The sequence below is a fragment of the Scardinius erythrophthalmus genome (assembly GCF_964197995.2).
Source record: "Scardinius erythrophthalmus genome assembly, chromosome: 2".
Classification (NCBI taxonomy): domain Eukaryota; kingdom Metazoa; phylum Chordata; class Actinopteri; order Cypriniformes; family Leuciscidae; genus Scardinius; species Scardinius erythrophthalmus.
Genome location: NC_138222.1, coordinates 33,671,113 through 33,695,471, shown reverse-complemented (window position 1 = coordinate 33,695,471; position 24,359 = coordinate 33,671,113). Strand labels below are relative to the sequence as shown.

The following is a 24,359-nucleotide window of genomic DNA, read 5'->3' as shown; positions in this document are numbered from 1 at the left end:
TACGAATGGGAGGCCAACTGAAAACAATGTAATGGAATTTTGTAATGAATGTCTTTACTTTGTAATGCATATAACATGCTGAATGCTGCATTAATAAGTTTAAAGACCTCATTTTTTTCTATGAAAGAGCAACGGTGTTAACACAGTACAACTAAGGGCCAATATGCTAATTGGCAAAGGTGTATTTCCAATATCACTGTACCCCTAGAAAAAAAAAAAAAAAAAAAAAAAAAAAAACACACACATACAGCAAGTTTTTCACAGAATGCTGCGATGCAGCATATAAAATAAGCCCTAAAAAAGAGAAGACAACCATTAAAAAAAAATAAATAAATAAAAAAAAATAAAAAAAACAGTAGAGTCAGTGAGGCATGAAATAGCTCCTTTCCCCCTCTTGTGCAGAAGTGAAATTTGCCTCTCCTCCTCTGATAAAAAAAAGAATGAGGGATTAGAGGAGCCTTCCACTGGCTGAGCTCCAAATCAGTACAGATTAGCCTGTCCTTGCAATGTATTGCACCGCAAAGTCCAAGACTCGTGGGTACGGGTCAGTGACACCCTTGGGCAGTGGAAACTTGTGGAAACTTGATTTTGAGATGTTATCTGCATAATCTAAAAAAGATGAGTGAAAAGGAGCGAGATTCTTTCTTTTAGTACAAAACTTTTTAAGGGTCCCTGACAAACCATACAAAGAGTGTTGATCGCATTGACCCAGTCGGAGATAATACTTAGCTTGATGCAATTCTGCCGTACATTAATCTAAATATTATGACATTTCTTCCATCGCATTTGGGAAATCAAGGATGCTTCATTGCTTTTCCAGCCATGGGAGATGTTTGGGGATCTCAAACAGAACAGCCATAAAAATCGTATATGTGTCTAGAGAAATGTCAACTGCATGCTTGAAACACTGCACCGGGGCATTGGGCCTAATGAAAAAATAAAGGGAAACTGCTCTTTGTACTTACTGCATACATGGATGCCGTGAAAGAAAATCAATACCAAACCTCCTTATGAAGTGGGCTTTGGGTGGGCGGTGGATAAACACTGATGTCCTGTCAGCTGTACTATGGCAGAGTTTTGGGAGAGCAGAATCTTCTCTGTTAGATAGGTGTCCATGCATGAACTTCCCTCCCCTGCATGACTGGGGTTTCATGTATATTCATGAAGTCACTGAGGAATATGGGGGAAGCATCACCCTGAGCAGGCCACCACATGTCCCCGGGCCAGGCCACTTCCAAGCTGTTTACATCTCAGTGCTTTTGCTCCTATATAGCCCTGGGCCATGCTGTGCTTCTCTGTGGTTCTGTCTGCGGTGGCATCATTATACGCTGGCATATCCACAGTAGTTTTAGCGCAATCACACTCTGTGCCAACAGTTACCGAATGGTGTGAATCAATTCGAAGTAGGAAAATTATATTATACTTGTCAGGTCATTTCATTTTATTGAGTGAATGTCTTTAAATGTTGTGGTCTCTACATGATATAGCTCAAAGCACACATACATCACTATCTGGGCTTTAGTTGTTACTGAATATTCAGAATATTATTGCTAAGTAATATTCACTTTTTTTGCAGGTGTTTGTCAAAACCAGCATATGGAACCAGCACTGTTTATTGGAATTGTTCGACCAAATTCTTTTTTATTTTTTTTTATTCTGTCAACATTTACTCATCTTCATGTCGTTCCAAACCAATATACATTTCTTTCTTCTGTGGAACTCAGAATAAGTTATTTTTAACAATGTTTGGAAACAAACAACATTAGAGACCATTGACTTTTTTTTTCTAAAAATGTCTTTTTTATATCTTATGGTCTCTCTGAATACTCAATTCTAAATGGCTGGAAGGCGTGCATTAAAACCATTTAAAGGGGCCATAAATTAAGAAAAAGATCTTTCCTTGATCTTAAGCCGGGTGCACACTGTGCAATTTATAATAGTCCTTTACGATTGTTGCTTGTCAGACTGTACGAACATACAGTAATCGTCGCTGTAAGCCATGTAACACTGTAGGATCTCAGTTGTCATTAATATCAGACTGTACAATATTCAAGACGCGTTAAAAACGGATGCACTCAAGAAAATTTGTCCGGAGTTTTACATCATCAATCAATAGCCCCTTTCACACAGAGATTCCGGAAAATACACGAATAAAGTGACCCAGGATTTGACCCGGGTTCATTTGATTTGGGTTCATTCACACTGCCAGTGATTTTCCGGAATCAGAGAGTGCGTTCACACACAACCCGTAAAAATCCTGTAAAGACATGTGACATTGATGTGACTTGTAATGTCTCAGCAGCGTCTTAAGTTTGCTTATGAGCTGCGATTTCTCTCTCGAGAAACCGCACTTGTGCATTTTTTTCTCTGATTCGATCATAAACTTGCGCATTGCGTACCGTTTCACAGCCGGCTTCAGCGTCATCACTACGACACGGCATTCTTACGGCTTTTGTTCACACAGCGCACGTTCCGGGACTGAACACGGCAATGTTACTAGGTCCCCAACCCGGCATCGATCCCGGAATCAATCCCGGGTCGTGTTTGCGTTCACACAGAAGGCGTTCTGGCAATTTCCCGGCAATTTGCCGGGATCATCGCGCTGTGTGAAAGGGGCTAATAACAGGTTCGGTGATGTGAACTGCATTACACGCGGGATTGAGATGGTGGCTACAAAGAAATCTCTAACGTTAATTTTGGTCATGGCTTGTCTTGAAAAACGAAGACAATTTGACGGTCGGGAATGTGAGTCTGCCAGAATCTCATCGGAGGTACGATTGCAACGGTCATTAATCAGCTGTCGGTAAATATAACGATCACTTCTGAAGACTTCAGATTTTAGCCTAGGATCAGAGGAATCTTTTAGGATTTGCAAAATTTGTCTCAGACAGCCAAATCATAGCCAAAATCGCACAGTGTGCACCCGGCAAAAGACAATCTGCTGACTATAAGTAACTTTGCAAATCCATGTCAACTAGCAATCATTAGAGTTTCTGAGAGTAGACACTAGAGTAAACTTTCTGCTTATATCTGCTAACACTTCATTTTGATGCTCCCCCAACAGACATTCTGACTTGAAGTAACTTTGCAAGTACATGCCTTATTAACTTATTATACTAACCCTAAACCTAACCATAACCAAACAGTCTAGTCTACTAGTCTAAATACTCTAGATAGAGCTAGTTGACATGCAGTGGCAAAGTTACTTTAGTTAGTAGAATGTCTGAAGTGGACTATAAATAAAGTGTAAACCTAAAAGGCATTTACTATACATTCAGTTAACCATGGATTATTGGCTTATATGTCTGCTTATTTGTCCTTCAAATGTTTGATAAGTTGTAAATAATAACATGCCCTTAATACATGTTCAGTAAAAGGGATTTTTCACCCTAAAATAAATGCATGGCATCAGAACAACACAAAAGAAAAAGGAAGCAAAAAAAAAAAAAAAAAAAAAAAAAAAAACACCAACTGTTTGTCTTTACTCCAGGAAATACAGAAAAGTCAGCCAATCAGATTAGAGTTTGGCAGTTTTGTGTGCATCAGACAGTCAGTTAGAGGACCGTTGGAGGTCCATAGGCATGCTGTCTGAGGCAGATACTATCAGTGCAGTGACTGAATGTGATGAAGCTGGCAAGAACCAACGTAGGTCTTAAGAGGATTCTGGTCTTTGACTTGAGCACTCGGAATGCAGTCACACACCAACATCAGGACCTCTGGCCAATATCTAGATTCTGATCAATAAACAGAATCATAGACCGTTTAAAAAATTCATTGGCATATGTTTCATGTAGCAATTCCCATATCCACAGAAATTCTTCACAGTTTCTATCATTTCAAAGCAATGTCAGACAAAGAGATCTGGGATAATGAGTGGTTCTATGGCTAAAATGGGCTTGTTTTGGGTGTGCAGCTGAGCTCGGCAGGATCCGTGGCTGGAAAAACGGGTATCCCATCATGGTACCACTCAGCTTCCTGCTGAAAGCTATTTACTCATGTCATCTGCTGAATCTGTGGCATCTGGAATGGGATCACAATTGGAACTTTCAGAAAAAAATGGCTTCAGAATTTGGCACCAAAAAGACTTGTATAACATCACATACTAAAAGGTATAGTACCATATTATGCAATAAAAACTTGTGTTTATAACTACAAATTAATAATATAACATAATAATAATCCTTAAAACCTACAATATTCGCAAAATAATAATGTTGCTATGCATGCTAAAAATAAAAATAAATCCATTATGGGTGCACAGTAGTGAACAGGTAAAAAATGAATACAATATCAGAGAACAACCACAGCTGCAATGCTGCACTGACCAATCAGTATCAAATACTAATATATACAGTAATAATACAATATCCATTTCTGAGAGTACAAAATATGCAATACTATTGTTAATTGCATTTGAAAAAAACAATAACAATGTGACTGTTATTATTGGTTTCCTTTAATTTCTCTATTTAATGGCCCCACTGCTAGTGCCACCATCTGTAGAACATGGGGAGCCAGTGTTAGTCTGGAGCCCTGTTAATTATTATTCAATTATTTTAATATACAATTTTAAAAGGACACAATTCTTGGAAAAGATTATACAGAGCCAACGAGTCAGTTTGACTCGTGCAATACAATGTGAATGTTAAAATAACAGACCCATGCCAGCAGCTGGAATGATTGAGTCAAGTTGACCCCCGTGATTGAAATGCATTGGTCAGACATGTATTACCAGTCTTGAAGGCTCTCATCAAGGAGCCATCGTTCTCCTCAAATTGCGGCCTAAACCAACTGGCAGGGATAATAGCTCAGGCTTGCTCAGGAACTGTGAATCACGGTACAGGAGGCAAGTCAAAACGTCCACTAGAGTCCGCTGAAACATGCTGGACTGAGGCCAATTTACGCTAATAACAGCAAAGCTTGTCTCGTTGTCGATACAGGTGGACATTTACGACAAATGCTAAAAGCTATCAGCAGGAGAAGGATATCAAGGTGTGTGCATCCCCGCCTGTCATATGGAAGGGTGTAATTTTCAGGCCGCCACTCATTCCTGCATGATTTACAGCTGGAGGTATAATTGAAAAGGGTGTTTTCTCTGTGTTGTTTATCAAGGGACATGAATGTTGCTGAGAGGCTTAGTCAAGGAGACTATAAATAATAAAATAGTCTCATCTAGCACTCTATATCCACCTGATCTGTTCTCCTAATGGCTATTCATTCACATTCACACTCAAAACATTGGATTGTATAAAGGGGAAAATATTGGCACATCTGATTTACCCTAATCTTGCATTCTGTTTATCGTATGACAGGCTTTGCCAGCTAAAGGAATGACTAGTTGCTTTAAAAAGGCCAGCGAGGATGACATGAGAGACTCTACTTACGGCTGTCAATGTTTTGAAATCTGATTCCTTCATGGAAAAGAGGCCTCAGGCTGATGCAGTGTAAGTGACCATCGCTTTGGTGCCACAATTAATGGCCTTTGATGAGACAGCAAGACAACCAACACTTAACACAACATGCTACCAGCCTGGGGTGAGTTAATGTGGCAGCAGGGCGGCAAGGGTTGTAAAGTATGTGTTTGTGAAAGGCATTTGAGGCAGAGGAGAAAAAAAAAAAGTCTTGTGTAACATGGATGCTTGAGTGCAGTCCTTGACAAGCTGTTTACAAGAACCACAGGAAAAAAAAAAACAATTAAGAGTGTCCTTTGCTTGCTGCTGATGGCTTTGACATATGCAGCCATTTTGAAGTGCCATGTCATTGATTCATTTTAATTAGTTCTTAGGAAATGTGTGCGGGATAGACAAATTGCTACACTTCACATTTTTAATTGTCCCCTAGATAGTCAGAACAAAATTAAACAAGACAGAGTAAGTTATAAGTTACACTGAGAGGGACAATAAGTCAAGAGGACATGGTGAAGGTGGACATTTTTTCTCACATTCCAAGCGCTGTTTGTAAGAACAAGTCAAATAAAAATAAAGTTGATCTAGTTGCATTGAAAATATATAACAAGTAAGACATGAGGCCTGTCAGAACGGTGGCATGTGCTGTCAAACCAGAAAAATACCGCCAGAGAAGATCTGCCTGGAGTTCTGCTCTCTTCTGTTTCATTCTCACTTAGAAAAAAAAAAGCAAATGACAGAAAGGCAAGTAAACAAGTCACATACTAAAAAATAGCTTCATGAGAAAATATTTATAATCGCCATATAGCTTTATACACTTTAACCACAGATATTGCTGCTTGGTGTAAATTAAAAAAATAAATAAATCCTGAAAACATTTCCAACATTGATAATAATAAGAAATGTTTTTTGAGCACCAAAGATGACTTCTGAAGGACCATGTGACACTAAAAACTGAAGTAATGGCTGCTATATCAGCTCTGCAATAAAAAAAAAGAATAAATCACATTTTAAAATGTATTAACATAGAAAACACTTTTTCAAAATTGTAATAGCATTTCACAATATTGCTGTTTTTTGTCACAGGTGGTTGCATGAAGGTAGATGAAGATGTAGCCCTATCTTACACCCGTTGCAATGCAGCGCCAAGCGAGATGCAAGTGTTTTTTGCTAGTTTCAGTCCGACGCAGTTATCATTTTCAAGTCCTGCGCCACGGTGTTTAAATAGCAAATGCATTTGCGCCCATTTGTGAAAACGAGGTGTGTTTGGCGCATTGTTGGCGAGTTGCGATTTTGAGGCAACAGAAATAGACTGTGCCATTGACCAACTGAAACCTGGTCTAAAGTCTGTGGTGCAATATATATATATATTTTTTTTTGTTATTTAAAGAGTGCGTTAGTAATGTGCGCCTATAGGCGGGTCCACAACACGTGTACATTCTGCTTATTAAACACACAGGGAAACACAGCACACAAACATGCCAAATATTAAATTTAAAAGGATTACAATGTAAAAGATTATTATTGCGAACATAAAGATATGGTGGAATCCGGCTTGTCCCGTAGATGGTCTGCTTGCGCACTTTTACCTCGCACATGAGCAGTTCCGTTTGCGCTCTGGAGACGTGTTCGGTTAGCCTGGCAAACCAGACCTACATCAAGATGTTAGGTCTGGCAACTCACCATTGTCAGGGCTCAGTCCGAGGGGCTATCTTTCAAATTCGCTCTGCATGCAATAGGACAGCGCTACAACCAACCAGAGCGTTTTCCCAACAGCGGAGCTAGTTGATTAAACTTTTGCCATATCTGGCCGGCAAAACTACGAACACATCTTCCTGTTTTAAGAATGACTTAAGTGCTGTACGATTCGAAAGACCGCTGTTCGCCAGCAGCAGCTCTTCTTTGTTTTCAAGTAGCAGGGAATTCACGCGGAACCGTCACAACTCTGTCGTATTATGTAAAGCCCGCCCACCGACTCTATACACAATGTGATTGGCCTGACTAGAGTTTTTCCAGCTCGAAAGTCAACGGAGAGTTGCTAGACTACACTGGCTGCAAAATAAATTTTGCTGCCGCTAGGGTGCGTCTAGATTTCTAGGCTAGTGTTCTGTCTTTCCACTATCAAATTCCATCATGCAAATAGCGAATCTGCCATGGCGAAAGGGCAACGGAATGGGAGATGAGACTCTGACTGGTCTAACGCACGTAAATCCCAAAACACACCCATTACTCATTAAGAGAATAGGGACAACCCTTTGAGACCATGCACCTGGCGCGCTGACCATTTTCCCATCGTTAAAGTAGCAAAAGTGGATTCGGACACGCCACGCCCTAAGTGAACTTGCGCCCTGTGCTTTAGACCATGCGCTTAGATCGTTAAAATAGGGCCCGATGAGTATAATTCCAACACAAAGTTTAATGACGATAATACAAAGAATAAACAGACAGGAAGGGCAACACACACTAAATGTAACATAGACTGAAGAGAGAATGAATGTGAGGGATCAACTTACAAAGCAAACACAAATGAGGATAGTTAATAGGACACAGCAGAAGCCAATTTACACAAACGAGGATCGGGAAAACTGAACAAAGGAACACATGATGAAAATTGAAAACAAACTAAAAGTCCATGATGATGACACTAACAGAACATAATGGTTAGTTTTACTTAAAACTAAGTAAGTAGTTTTACTTACTGTTTGATCAAATAAATGCACCCTAACAGACCCCAAACTTTTAATGGCCTGCGGCCTCGTGCCTACGACTGAATCACAGCCGTGCTGATATATAGAGCCATATCGTTATCCTACTTGTGTGATGTGCTGGTCAGAATTATTTGCCCCCTTGGTAAATATGATCAAAGATGGCTGTAAAAAATAAATCTACATTGTTTATCCTTTTGATATTTTATAAAATAAAAAAATAAAAAAAAGCAAAAATCTAACCTTTTATTGAAGTGAAAGAATTGAAAGTGGGAGGAAAAGCACATTATGAAATAAATGTTTTTCTCCAAAACACATTGGGAACAATTATTTGCCCCCTTTTACTTTTACTTAATGCTTTTTTCAACCTCCTTTTTCCAAGATAACAGCTCTGAGTCTTCTCCTATAATGCCTGATGAGTTTGGAGAACACCGGACAAGAGATCAGAGACCATTCCTCCATACAGAATCTCGCCATATCCTTCAGATTCCCAGATCCATGTTGGTGCTTCTTCTCTTCAGTTCAGCCCACTCATTTTCTATAGAGTTCAGGTCAGGGACTGGGATGGCCATTGCAGATGCTTGGTTTTGTGCTCAGTGACCCATTTTTGTTTTGATTTTGATGTTTGTTTTTGGATCACGGTCCTATTGGAAGATCCGAACATGGCCCATTATACGATTTCTAGCAGAGGTTGTCAGGTTTAGATTTTTTATCTGTTGGTATTTAATCGAATCCATGATACCATGTATCTGAACAAGATGTCCAGGACCTCTGGCAGAAAATTAGGCCCACAGCATTAAAGATACAGCAGAGTATTTCATTTTACACATTTTTTATCCCTGTGTGCACCAAAACCCATCTTAAGTGTTTGCTGCCAAAAAAGCAATTTTATATTGTTTCATCTGACCAAAGTATTTAATAAAAGGGGGCAAATAATTGTTCCAAATGTGTTTTGGAGAACAATATGTATTTCATAATGTGATTCCCCCCCCACTTTCAATTATTTTACTTCAATGAAAGGTTAGATTTTTGCTATTTTTTTTAAAGTAAAATGTCAAAAGGATTAACAATGCAGATACATTTTTTTATTTACCCAAGGGGGCAAATAATTCTGACCAGCACTGTATATATATATATATATATATATATATATATACATATATATATATACATATATATATACATATATATATATATATATATACATATATATATATATATATATATATATATATATATATACATATATATATATATATATATATATACATATATATATATATATACATATATATATACATATATATATATATACATATATATATATATATATATACATATATATATATATATATATACATATATATATATATATATATACATATATATATATATATACATATATATATATATACATATATATATACATATATATATATACATATATATATATACATATATATATATATATATATATATATATATATATATATATATATATATATATATATATATATATATATATATATATTTATATTTATATATATATATATATATATATATATATATATATATATATATATATATATATATATATATACATATATATATATATATACATATATATAGTTTTTGGCTGTGTCTAGACTGAGATAAGTATTGAAGCACTCAGGAGAATAAATGACACATTGAAGTGATTGTGATCATCACAAAACACACCGGCCAAGTCTGCACCCCCTCACCAGAAGAAGTGAAAAGAGGAAAGGATAGGTGATAAATGGCAGCACTGAGCAGGTGGAAGAGGGTATGTGTGTCTCTGTGTGTGGTGTAAAGGTGAGGCAATGAGCTAAAGGTGTGTCTGACTTCCTGTAAGCATGATGGGACCATCAAAGTTGACATATAACTATCACGGTGTGCACAGAGCAGTCAGACAAGGATGAAAAGCATCACGGTCAAAGGAGTTGGGAGGACGTGGGAGTGGACGAAGGCATTGATCCCCTGCCATAGTAACGGCACCAAACATAGCACCTTTGACATGACAATTGCACACAATATGGATGCAGTGATGGCTTCGGCTACACCCTGACTGGTAGTATGAGGGAAAGGGGAATCTCACAAACCAAACCTTTGGCCTCAGACAAAATGGCCTGGGTGAGAAGGGTTAACACATTTGCTGAGAGCTTCTCAAAGGTAAGACCAAACCCAGCGAACGTGACTGGAGAGTAAATGTTTCAGTCAGCCATAGGAAGCGCTCCTGGTGCCTTCTGACAAGCAATCCATCAAAGAGAACACACATACTCTCATATACACCAGTTTACACACCTGCACACGCATATACCTGCAGGGATTTGTTAAAATAAATGATGGATAAAAAGAAAGAAAAACATAGAAAATGAATGGGTTTTCTTACATATCTGATTAAGTGTGGCATTTAAAAAGGTTTCTCTTCGCCATAGGTGCTTACAATTAGCCAAAAGACCTGAGTTGACACTGTAGCTCTTGTAAGAGCCAAGCATAAGTGTTGTCTAAGATGCTTGGATTGCAATAAAAATCTGAATTCAAAACTGAATGATGCAACAGGTTTAACCACAAAAACCTGTTTTTAAATGTTTGGAGTATAGCTATTTGGGACAGGAGGGGGGAGATGACAGCGATTTTCATAAGTAGAGGAGATGTTCAGTGGAGCACAGGCCTGCTTTAATGGGACAGTCCCCTGTGAGAACCACAAAGACTTCATGCAGTAGAGATTTACCGTTTGATCTCTCCATCTTATCTGTTTCTTTTTCAAATGACCTTGCGGTGCAGACTTTTATGCCTAGCCTTTTATTCTGAGCCATGATTGGATGCTCCTCTAAGCTTAGATCTGCGCTGTGTGATGGATGCATTTCCCTCACATTTATGTCCCCCCAACCCAGACAGCCACCAATGAATCTTCTGTTGTGCGACCCCTGTAAGAAGACCTTTCATGGAGACCTTTCCTCAAACACCTTTTTTTCCTGACACATCATCCAGGTTAGCCTGAGCAACACAAATGTGTTTGAGCTCTGGTCCTTCACTTGTCCTTCGCTTGAAAAGTCTATGTGTAATGGTGCAATGAGAGATCTTGATCACATGCTTCTCTGTGGTTGAGCAATTACTCTGAATACTGCCGCTCATCAGAATATACACCAATAAAAGGACTATAAAGAGCAAATAAAAACACATTGCCCACAGGATGCAATCAGCGCTTTTAATTTGGGAGGGCAACGCTGAATGCCTATGGGGAGTACATACTGCTGCTATGCCATTGCTTAATAACGTTCATAGAGAGAGAGAGAGAGAGAGAGCGAAAGAGAGAGAGAGAGAGAGAGAGAGAGAGAGAGAGAGAGAGAGAGAGAGAGAGAGAGAGAGAGAGAGAGACTGTGGATTTATCGCTGTACTAGGAAGATGATGCTAATCAAGAGAAAAACACAGAGAAAAGTAGAAATAGGAGCACAATGAAATAAGGTCCTAGGGTGAGGAGTGAAAGAGAAAGCCTTGACGCAACATTAAATATCCACACTGTGTCTCTTGCATAATTAATAGACGAAGGAGATTTTGAACAGAGGGCCGTCTGTGAGAAAGCGGCCAGGCGTCATATCAGATATAAATAAGCAGTGCCACCGGCAAGAGTGTAGATTAGAACACTCAAGCATTCTCCAAAATCTCAGCTGTCCTCTACCGAATGCTGCTCATGTAAGGCAGTCTGATCTAAAGAGATACAGAAATCCATAGACAAATTATACACATTTTAAATTGTTGTTAAAATGAGTGATGTAAAATAAGAAACATATAAATCTAATTAAATGTAATAATATTATAATATAATTTAACACAGCTAATACAAATACATTACCTTATGAGACATTTTGAGATCACAAATCAAATAAGCAATTTTGTGACCATGCAAACTTTATGAAGTCATATTTTCCTTCAATTGTCATCTATCTATCTATCTATCTATCTATCTATCTATCTATCTATCTATCTATCTATCTATCTATCTATCTATCTATCTATCTATCTATCTATCTATCTATCTATCTATCTATCTATCTATCTATCTATCTATCTATCTGTCTGTCTGTCTGTCTGTCTGTCTGTCTGTCTGTCTGTCTGTCTGTCTGTCTGTCTGTCTGTCTGTCTGTCTGTCTGTCTAGTTGTTAAAACACAGAGCTATTTATATCGGATCTGACAAAGAGTTCTACAGTGTAACCCGATGTGGTTATCTCAGTCATATTAAATGCATACAGTGCATGCATGCATTAAATGCTTGTGTTCAAGGAAACACACAAACACACACACGTTACATATACATACATGCATATCATTTCAGAATGAGAGTAGTAAATATTTCTGCTGACCACTGCCTCCAAATACAATCTTTTTAAAGGGGCCCTATTATGCAAAATTCACTTTTATAAGGTGTTTGAACACCGATGTGTGTCCGCAGTGTGTGAGAACAACCAACCTATAATGGTAAAAATCCACTAACTAATTTTTATTTATAATTCCCCTAAATCAAAAGCAGTCTCTTCAATCGAGCTGATTCAGATTCTTCCCTACAATGACATCATCAAGAGAAGCCCTGCCCACAGCCAATGATGATCTGCCCTATTAGCATAGACATAGGTTGCTTCTTATTTCTTATTTGTGCATCCTTGTTTCCTTTCCTCGCGTCTCAGCTCCACCCCCTGTTGGATGCGAGGGAAGGCTGGAAAGAAAGGAAAGGAAAGAAAACGATGACGGAGGAATCGAATGAAAGCTTTTTTGAATATTTGATCACTCGAGCGTCACTTCACAGCGTCATCAGCAGTGCTCAAAGGATCTGCCCTTATGTTGTTAAAGTTTGGTTATTTAAGAAATTCATAACAAATAATAATAAAGCAAGATACCCTGTTGAAATATGTGAGATGTGTGGTTTATTTAAAGGGGAAATTAAGCAGTCAATCAAGTTTACATGATTTACAAGATGGATTTCCACTATAATCAACAATTATATAAGAAACATGACAAATGTAAACATATAAAAGAAAAAAGAAAAACCGTTATATCTTTCGCAGCCAGGGATTGTGCGGTATTCTAACATGTGACGTCACAGGGTTGGTTGGCTTTAATAAACCTGGCTGAATGTAGGAATATCCCGACATCAAACTGTCTACACCACACCTGTTTTGACCGCAAACAACTAACGTTAGGTACAGTCATTATTAGCTAACAGCTGTAAGCATGAACTAGCTAACGATAACTTAGTGTTTAGCTAACTTAGTGAAGTGTACCAGACAAAAAGACGACGTCTAACGTTATATGTTAACAAACTGCACATGGAAACATTGTTCGCGATGTCTGCCATCATATTCCTGTCTCTTGTCAACACCATGTAAGTTAGCATGTATTAATATATACATTAGAGCCGATACGGCGTGGGAACCGAGCAGTGGTACGTCGTTATGTCGAACAGCCGGTGGTGGTTTGGGGCGAAGAGCGGGTTGGCAACGCTACCTGCAGTGTGGCTGTTGTACAGCGATGCCCACCATTGTCCATAGCTGTATATAACATATAACGTTAGACGTTGTTAGTTGTTCGCGGTTCGCGGACAGTTTGATGTCGGGATATTACCACATTCAGCCAGGTTTTTTAAAGCCAACCAACCCTGTGACGTCACATGTTAGAATACCGCACAATCCCTGGCCGCGAAAGATATAATGTTTTTTCTTTTTTCTTTTATATGTTTACATTTGTCATGTTTCTTATATAATTGTTGATTATAGAGGAAATCCATCTTGTAAATCATGTAAACTTGATTGACTGCTTCATTTCCCCTTTAAACTGCAAAGGTAAAGTATAAATTACAATTATTGTGACAGATGTGAAGGGGGAGGAGAATTTATACGTGCGTCACGTTTAGTCGATAAAACACTTCTGCAAAGATACACCTGTGCCTCCTCGCACATAACTCCTCTGGAAGCCTCTTCACTCCTCACTCCTCGATCCTCGCCTCCTCGCGGTGCAATTAGAGAATTGAGATGTCCTTCAAGATGGCTGGACTCAAACGGTTTCCGGGTCATAGGATGGAGGACTAAGGAGCGAGGAGACGAGGAAGGATATTGAGAAGCACCCACAGCCCTGAGTGAGAAGCACAGTGTCCACCATTTCTGTATCCTTGCTGTAGCAGCTGTTGTTGTACAATGTCTGCGCAAAAGAGGCATTACAAGTGTTGTGTTTTGGGATGTACCAATGCAGATAAGAGTCTACATAGACTCCCGCCATTCGAGTCACTGAGTACATTTTGGATACATTTTATTTTCAAAAGGAAATGTCCCAAAGAAAACCGCTAAAGTCTCATAAGTTTGACGCCAATCCTTTTGTACCATACTGCTTCACAAACAAGGGTTCTTTTCAACACTGGATTTTCAAAAAGGTTGATTCTGAAAGATGGGTCAATAGCAACTATTTGTGTGCAAACTTCAGACCCTGACAAAGTATCACACGTCATATGTTGTCCTTCCCAATTGCCTTTCTAAAATAGCTTGTTGGCACTCTGTACGGCTAATCTTGCTAAAGCTACCATTGTCTCTGCCTGTTTTCGCTGATGCTGCCCTCACGTGCTATCAGAATTATTGTAAAAACGAATTTCCCAGTTAAAAATTGCACATGAACGCCCTTTGAAGTCGCCACTTGAATGCGACAAGCTACTGACAGTTACTGACATTTTCAGTGCGTGAGATTGTCCTGTATTGTTGTTGCCTATATGCCGGCACTTGAAGCAATGCCCTCTTCTTGAAAGGGGGCCAGGAGCACCAGCTCATTTGCATTTAAAGGGACACTCCGAAAAAGTGGCAATTTTAACATGTAATCCACCTTATTTTTCAGGTAAGATCTGCCAAGCCCATTTGTAATTTTAATGTGTCTGGCTTCAGGTGTCATTCGCTTCCAGTTATTTTAAGCTGTACAAAACAGCTTGTTATGCTGCTTGATATCCTTCTTACTGTGTTATTATAATGTACTGTCTTAATTATAAACATGCTTGTTTGTAGCGCGCGTTTTACATTTTTCTGGAATTTGATATATTCTTCTCGTTATTTACCAATAGTGGATAATAAATCGGAAGTCTCGCAAATTCACAGAAAACACCTTACTTGTACGTTGAAAAATATTTGGATCTGTGGGGTACTTTGAGCTAAAACTTCACATACACACTCTGCGGACATCAGAGACTTATTTTACATCTTGTAAAAAGGGGCATAATAGGTCCCCTTTAAAATACAATTTAAAAAATGTCACGAATTTGGATCCCACATATTTCTTAAGACATGCCATGAATGTGTTTGCACTACTCAGTCAAATATTTCATTGTATAGTTCAAGCGATTTAATAGCTGAATAGAAGCTACTGCAAATATGTTAAGCTTCAACAGTTTTTGAAGGTTCTTGGCTGCATTTCATGGCTTTTGTTCTGAGATAATATCCAATCTGCAGTGAATCAGGTCAATTAGGGCTACTGAAACTGCAACGACAACTCCATCTCATATTGGAGCATTGAAAAATGGCATGTATCTATCATTCAGCTCACGTTTAGGATGAGGGAGATAGGTCTGAGTGATGTGAGGTTAGCTTCACCTCCATGCTTTCCCTTATCATGAGAGACAGATAATGTCAGTGTCCACCTCAGTGCTGATTACACTGTCATATGGCATCAGTGTCACTCTCTAAGCCAACACAATACCCCCCTGGGCCCATTAGTGGTGGCCTGAGCTATTTATGGGCTCTCCTCATTGCTCAACTGCGAAAACATTCTCTCCTCTCTTTTTCATCGCCTGTTGTCTATTTCCACCCCTACTTCTTTTCTGCTGTTCTCCTCTGTGAAAGGGATAACTTTTGAAAAGCATACTGTACTGTATATATATATATATATATATATATATATATATATATATATATATATATATATATATATATATATATATATATAAAAATAATAATAATATTTTTATTTTGAGCTCTAGTACATGAATACTGCACTGGTTTTAGTCTAAGCAATTCTTGATGGGTAGAAAGTTAGACACTAATAGCTCACTTTAAACCTTAAAAAAAACATGTACACCATTTTGACTTGGTGTTAAATTAATAATATAAATGTAAAAAAATAATAATTATAGCAGAAATTACAGTGAATATGTATGCTTTAAAAATGGAAAGACATATAGATGAAGTTAGCTTTTCATAAAGAAAAAGAAAAAAAAATCCAACAATACAAAAGGAGAGTTGATGGAAATGGATTTAACTGTCTATTGTACTTTCATCTCTTTTCATGAGCAGTTGAACATGACTGCAGTAGGATAAGGGGCAGAGTCGGTGGAGTGGAGTAGGATCATTTTGTAAGCTCTTTTTTCATGATTCACATTTTATGTATGGCACTGATGTCCAGGCAGCGAGAGAGGTGGTTTCAAAGAAAATGTGCTGAAACCAGTACTACAGTAGCACATTTACGGGAAGAATTGCTTACATCTTATTCACCAAGGCCATTTCAACTGAAAATCCATTTCACTCACACCTGTTGCAAAACCTCTGTGGATTTATAAGTCAGTAATATAAATATAATAGTAACTGACAGCCAGGCTTTATGCAAAAAGAAGTCCAGCCCCGTTGTAATAGCAACAGCTTGTTTCTGAATATGCTATGAAACGAGAGGAAAATAAGTTGGATCTTTTCACAGAGAAAGGATCATTATAACAGAATATATCATATCATATGATATAGATACAGTATATTCTGTTATAATGATCCTTTCTCTGTGAAAATATCTAACTTCTTTAACTACGTTACTATATATATACACATTTCTGCTGACCACTACCTCATGGTCTTTTCTGAAGATGGCTGGACGTGGTTTGGCTGCAGTGGGTTAACTCACTGACCCTCAAAACCCAGCTGAGGCCATGGGCAAACCTCAGCGTGGAGTCTGACCAGCAGATGTGCTTCCGCAGCGGCCCAGCTGCACACCATGTTAAAGGCCCAGCACCCCCTACTTCCTCCTCCATCTGCCACCGCCACAAACCACATTACATGCTCAAGTATGAAACCGTAAACCGTTGGAAAATACCAGAGAAATATCCCAGCTAACAAAAATGTGTTATGTCAACATTTTGCTAATGTTCCCATTAAGCTATGAAAATGTTTCTGACATTTCTGAATGTTCTCTGAAAGTTCAAAACATCCAGCTTTTTAAATGTTTTAAAAAGTTCTTTTGTTTTGTTTTTTTTGTTATGCAAACGTTAAAGGGATTCATCCAAAAAAATTAAAATTCATGTCATTCCAAACAGACTTTCATTCATCTTTGGAATGCAAATGAAGATCTTTTTAATAAAATCGGAGCGATTTCTGTCCAGTTACGCAACTGACACTTTGACGATTTAAAAAGTTCATAAAGAGATCGTAAAACTAATCCATATGAATCAATATTTATACTGTATGTGAATAAAAGCCCAAATTAAATTTGTTCATCATATAAAGCGATTGTGTCTCTTCAGAAAATTTTAGTTAAACCACTCAATTCATATGGATTAGTTTTAAGATCTCTTTACAAACTTTTTGAAGCGCCATAGTGGTAGTTGTGGAGCTGTCAATGGAGAATACAGAACTGACAAAATAAATAAATGAAAAATAAATGAGTATGAATGAAACAGACATACTACGTGAAAAATATAGGAAATTTCTACACTTAACCTCTGTAGCACCAGTGCTACGTGCATCCCTGTCTTTACGCCAAAATGAGCAACAAATATACTCTAGATCTGTCATGGCTTATTAACAGAACATAACATATATACAGTAACATTTGGCCAAGCAATAATGTATTTTCCATGGTCTTGACAGGAACTAAGTCATTAGAGACACTGACAGCAAAATAGAATAATTCGAAGCTGGTAATTACTGTACAAAAACCTACGTACTGCCTATGGCTCTGACAATTTCATGTGAAAGCAGTCTCTATTTGGCGTGATACTGAATGTATCTAGCATGTACCTCAGTATAATTAGATCACAACTAAAGCTGCCCTAGAGTGTTAAAGAGAGCTACAAAAGGGGATGACTGTATCTGCAGAATGCTTAAACTATCAAAGCAGGGTGATTTAGATGCAAACTTAGATATTATTAAATATTAATAAAATAAGCCCTTGACATGTTGCCCTGCACATTTCTTATATAAAACTTATTTTTTCCCCCAGTTGTTTGTTCAGCTGTGAGCACACCCTTTATGGCCAATTCAAGGCTCAACTAATGCTACAGATATATTTCTTGGAGAGATTTAAGCATATCTAGAAACTTTTGAGCCAGACATAATGTCTGCTTGCTTCTGGTTTGGCAGCTGAGGAAGTCTGCTCTGAAGGCAGTAATTTGTCAGATACAGGGGTGAATGTAATTCAAAATGTAAATGTTTAAATCATGAGCTTCATCCATTAAAAGCTGTACTTTCAAGTACTGAACAAGAGTTAAGCATTAAAGGAATATTCCAAGTTTAATACAAGTTAGGCCTAATCCACAGCACTTACCACAAACATGAACAAGCAAAAAACTGTTACAGTGAGGCACTAAAAATAGAAATGAATGAGGCTAATGTGTAATCGTTAAAATATTCACCGTTTCAGGGTATAGACACAAGATGTAAAAATGGGCATTAACATGATTTTAGTGTAAGAAAAAAATCACTCTCCAACCTTTTTGGTGTAAAGTTATATGCAATTTTACAACTTCACTGACAACATAACCATAAAACACTGATAATGACAATTTACAGCTTAAATGATAGACAACTTGTAGCAGATGTAAAAAAAAAAAAAAACGAAAAAAAACTTTTGCCATTACCATGCATAGGAATACACACCTGTAAAATAAACCCATTAAAAAATATTCCAATACGTTTTAGCGTATTTAAGGCAGTGTGCAGACTGTAAATGTACATGGGCTGATAACTTAAAATGTGTGAGCAGTATGCTGGAAATGTGTTATCTATTTCCATAAATATGCCTCAGAAAATAGCTTCCAAATCATTGTCAAAAATCCCCCTGACAAGACCTTATTTATTTTTTACCTGCCAGGAATATGGCGTGCATAATCAGAAATGTTATTAGAAGAACAGACCCCTCGCCTGTTAGCCCTGTTACCGGAGCTCGTAATAACTCTGAAAATGCAAATGAACTCTGGGTAATCTATTAATGTCACTTCAATTTTATATCAGCACTCCAATTTAGCAGATCCTGACACATTCCTGCGCACTGTCTCCGTACACGGGTTTTGCCAGGAAAGAGCGGGCACACAGCAAGCAGGGCGGAGGAGCCATGTGCCATCTGTCTATTCCCGACTTTATTACCCGACTCCATAACGAAGCCCCCGTCGCTGAGGCCTCACACACACTCGACTTTCAGATGACAAAAACAACTTTCCCAGCTTTATTTTTCCTTGTAGCAATTATTCCTTCTTCTGTGGAAGGGAGGTGGTATGGACGACTCAACGTTAATTACCCCTATAGTCACTTCAAGTAGACTTGCTAATTTCAACAATGTAACAATCCTCTTGTCAGCAGCCGAAGGCAGGGAGCTTTGTAATGCCAGCATATGGTTTGAAGACCTGAAGGGGGAATTCGCCTGCTTGTACTGGCCTTAGAGTCAAAGATCCCATTAGTGAAAAACCAGACTCCGCAATCCATAAGATTTGTCCAATCCATGCGAATGAGTGATCATTGCCCATTGTGGACAGACCAATGTCAGTGAGTAATAGTCTTAAATTATTCAAAGTTAAATTGAAAAATTAGACAATTTCTGGAATATCCATACAATATTCTAGGGGGAAAACTTGCATCCATGCGCTTTCATGAAATGTTTATAGTTGAGAAGGTGAAGGATTTGTCTCGCCTCACATGGCCTTTCGACTCATTTATTCTTTGGTCTCTCCAGGCTTTGATGATCTAAAGATCTTGGAGATTGCTGATGACATTACGCAAAGTACAGTAGTATCCGAGCATTATTTGTCTGATATTATATGTATTATATTGCATTATTTTACTCACACATACTACCCAACTAAAAATAACTCCATCAATCATTAGTTTGAGCAATGACTTGCACACTACCATTGGTTTCTCTTTCTCTTTATGTGGGTTTATTTTTCATTATAAAAACACAATAACAAACTAGTGTTGTCACAACACTGGAATTTTTGTAACTTCTAACTTCTTTTTTAACTACCTTGAAAAATATCAATATTCAATACTATTATAGTAATATAGTCAATACCCGATAACACAGGGGCAAGATTATTTACTTTTGACCACAGAGTAAATTCTACAAAGTAGATTCATCATGCCCAGTAGCTCTGTCTAAAAAAAAATACTGGACATTATGTGAATGTGAAAATAAAAGAGACTTGTCAACTTACAGAGAAAGCGAGAAAGCAGCTGGTAACTGAGTTTCGATACTGTGGAAAAGGAGCAGTGTTGAGTTTAATTTAAGTAACACGATTTACATAATCACATAACTTTTTTCATTAACTATTAATGTAATGCATTACTTTTAATTTTACAACAAAATATCTGAGTTACTTTTTAAAATAAATAATGCAAATTACTTTGTTTTCCCTTTTATTGACTGACACCTCTCCTGTCCCTATGTTGAGATCAATCTTGAGTAAGTGCAGAGGCGTTGTGTGCACACTGTGAACAGAATGGTTATTGCAGTTCTTGACTAAATGTTAGCATGCATTTACTTATCTCGCTTGCACAAACACAGATTCAGTATTCATCAAAATAAATAAAAACAGTGAAATGCAAATTATAATCATTAAATATGTTAAATTACACAAATATACTTTATGTATTTGATCTCACTTTATTAACCATTGTCTTTGCTGCTGATCCAATTCAACCATACTAACAAGTGTGTGTGTGTGTGTGTGTGTGTGTGTGTGTGTTTTTACTGCTGAAATAAGAGAGTTGAACTTTCTTCTCCTGTATCCAATTCTTCTGCGGTCCAGCATGGCAGCACAGCTGAAAGGCTTATTTGAGCTGAGCCCTTTACTGTACAGACACACATTTGCTCTTCAGCCTGAGGCTTATTCATTTCACTTTTAGTGTGAAAGTATCTTTACATTTGCCAAAAATAGAACTTTTGTGTTTTTGTTACTAAAAATAAACAAGCAAGACCAACCCAGGTGAGAAAAATCTATGCAAAATAAAAATTCAATAAAAAGTTAGTAAGTATTGCAATTAGTTGCTTTTTTAGGGAGTAACGCAATATTGTAACACATTACTTTTAAAAGGAACTTTCCCCAACACTGAAAATAAGTATTGAATATTAAAAGCAAATATTCTGAATTGAAATGTATTGAAATATCAACATTTTGACAAGACTAACGTACATACAGTTACAGACAAATACTTTAATATTGAGTTTAACTTTCCCTGCCAGCGTTTTTTTTTTTTTTTTAATCATCTTCACAAAATTTTCATGGCCCCCAGAATATTTTGCTGTATGAATATCTGTACATGCAATATATCAAAAGAAAGAACAGACCCTCTGCTTAAAAAAAGTTTTCTAGCTTAATGCATTCTTTTTTATATCAACACTTGAATGTGGGTAAGTTTCATAAAAAAAAGCCACATTTTGAGCAAAAAGCTGAGAAAATCACATTCTTTGTCAAAGGCTGCATCCAGATCGGATTCAGAACGATGATCAAAACATATATGGAGTCGATCGAGTCCATCATCACCCACAAAGGTTGTACAGTCCTCGCCCTGGGTCGATATTTCATTCAGTAACATTAAGCAGTTTTGATTGATATGCTGTTTAATGTTGATGATCGCGTTATTTTACATATACATCTGCTTACATGTGCTATCGCTTGTTTCTGCTTCTTCTTTACATGTCTTTTGATCAACCCAAACAAACCTCACAACTTCTTCACAAAACTTATTGTCAGACCTTTATTAGAAAACAAATCATGCGACATGAGGATGAGAAGTAAACTTCTGTGATTTGTGTACATGAGACAGAAAATAAAAGAGGCTTCCTCATTTGTCTGTTTGTTGTTTTTCTCTCCCAGCCAAAGAGCTTTTGATTCTCTCTATGAGTGTCTCCCACAACATAAATACTTTATAAGACCAAAACAAGTCATTGAGAATGCCTTTCAAGCAAACAAGAGAACATCAGCTAATGTTTAATTGATCAGCAGTGACAAAAGGAAAGAACAATCGTGAAAGAATTCAACTTCAGGCATCTTTTGCTGTATTCCCTTTCCTGCCCTCCTCCATCATCACTGTGCTTTTCACCCTCACCGTCTGCTGTATCCCACACTTCACTGTCAAATCCCTCAGAAAACTACACAGAGGATTTCAATTGAGTGCATCAGTCTGAAAGCAGAACAGAGAAAAAGACTCTCACCTATAGCTCCAATTCTGTATGCTCTAAGTGCTGAGAAAATGTAACAGAACAAACGCAGAGGTGAAAATGCCCATATGAAGAAGTCAAGGTTTTAAAGGAAACAAGGAAGCCCTGTGTTACACATGACTGGGTTATGATGTACTTGAAGAATGGTGATATTCCCCCAATTGCTTTCTACACTTCAAAAGAAAGCATTGGGTCGGGAGTTAAAAAACACTTGAAGCACAGGGCAGCTTTAGTTCTGTTTTCCATTAATCATTTTATTAATGGCACTTCCTGTAACTCCGTGTACTCTCATCTATAATCTATATTAATGCATACAGTTATCCTGTCTGCATTACATTACTTCATGTTGTGTATAAACCATAAACAGCAAAAACAAAACAAGTCATGAGTTTAGATTCTTTATACAGCCATTTTCTTTGCGCAAGAGTTGAAAAACACACAACAGCCGTCTGTATACTTTCCTGAGAAAATGGGATTTCTCAGCATAACACAACATGCAGTGCACATTGCAGCACAACACGGCTTTCAGAATGTCATGGGGGTTATAATGAATCCCCTTAGTGGCACTATTATGAGATTCCCTTCACCGCCTTGCACGTACTCAAGATCCATCTCAAGGTCAGGCACGGGATAGTACGGAGAAAGCTTTGTCAGGCTTTGTCAACTGAGTATGAGCTCTATTTAAAACTAGTCTTAAGGAGACATTCATTAGAATGCATTGCTACAAATGTGTGAGAACTTATGAATACATTACAGTATGTAGCTTGAAAAACAAAAAGCTTTTTTTATGATGAAATTGGACACTCTCAGTGGTGGACCCCATTATGTTTCAATGCTGACCTTTGTTCACTAGTTTGTAAGGTTAAAATATGACTGGACACCAGCATACACATATATTGTCGTATCAATCTTCAGGCACAGGAATGAGAAATTCCTGTCACCTCCTATTTCTTTGTGTCTATTCTTAGATCATGGCATCTTTATTTCTGTTACTTGTATATTTTGTCAGAGCTTTTGTCTGCTTCACTGTGAGATAAAGGGTCTCGTGTCATTGTTCAGCTGAGACAACCGGAGATGATGAAAGGAGATCACTCACCCACTTGGGACATCTCTGGCACTGAACCTTTGTAAGGCCCCTCAATGAACTGTGGGGGGTTGTCATTGATGTCTTGCACTTTGATGATGAACTCTGACGGTGGTTCCAGAGCACGGTCAGAGTCTCTGTCGACGACCTGCGCCTTGAGCGTGTAGTCGGCCTTCTCCTCCCGGTCTAGCCTTTTCATGGCGTGAATGTCCCCCGTATTCTCGTTGATGGCAAAGATGGTGCCCGCCCCTTCCCCTGACAGCACATACTTGATGTTCTTATCCCCCACGTCCAAATCCGTATGGAGCTGAAAAGAGAAACAAAGGAGGAGGTTTGAGGCTACTTCAAGATGTAGCTAATACCACTCGAGCAGGACCAGATCAATGCCTGTAATCAATTGCATAAAATAATTAAAGCCCACCACCAAGTGTTGCATAGTCTCTTCGAAATTCTAGTGCTTTACTGTGATGGCTGAATTAAAAAAAAAAAAAAATGGTAAAAGGACAGGCTAAGTCCTGGATTTCCAGGTAATGCTTGGGTTGTGTATCCCATCTATCTGTCATTCACTTCTTCATACATCGCTAGTAGAGAGTGGAGGTCAAAGCGTTCTGCTCACAGCTGCCTCAGGGCCCTGTTACCAACTTGAAACCAGTCATCAGGTCACAGTTCCAGAACGAGAAGGCAATTGGGCTGTGCAAAAAAAAAAAA

At 37.9% G+C, this 24,359-nt stretch overlaps 1 protein-coding gene across 1 annotated transcript in view; it reads right to left on the bottom strand.

Annotated features, from left to right (window-relative positions):
- Positions 1-24,359, bottom strand: part of cdh8 (cadherin 8) — a gene marked incomplete at both ends in the record, with an annotated part of 89,895 nt that overhangs the window by 27,553 nt on the left and 37,983 nt on the right. The window contains one exon of the mRNA XM_081358870.1: positions 23,664-23,958. Coding sequence (XP_081214996.1) covers positions 23,664-23,958 — 295 coding nt within the window. The remainder of the gene's footprint in view (positions 1-23,663; positions 23,959-24,359) is intronic.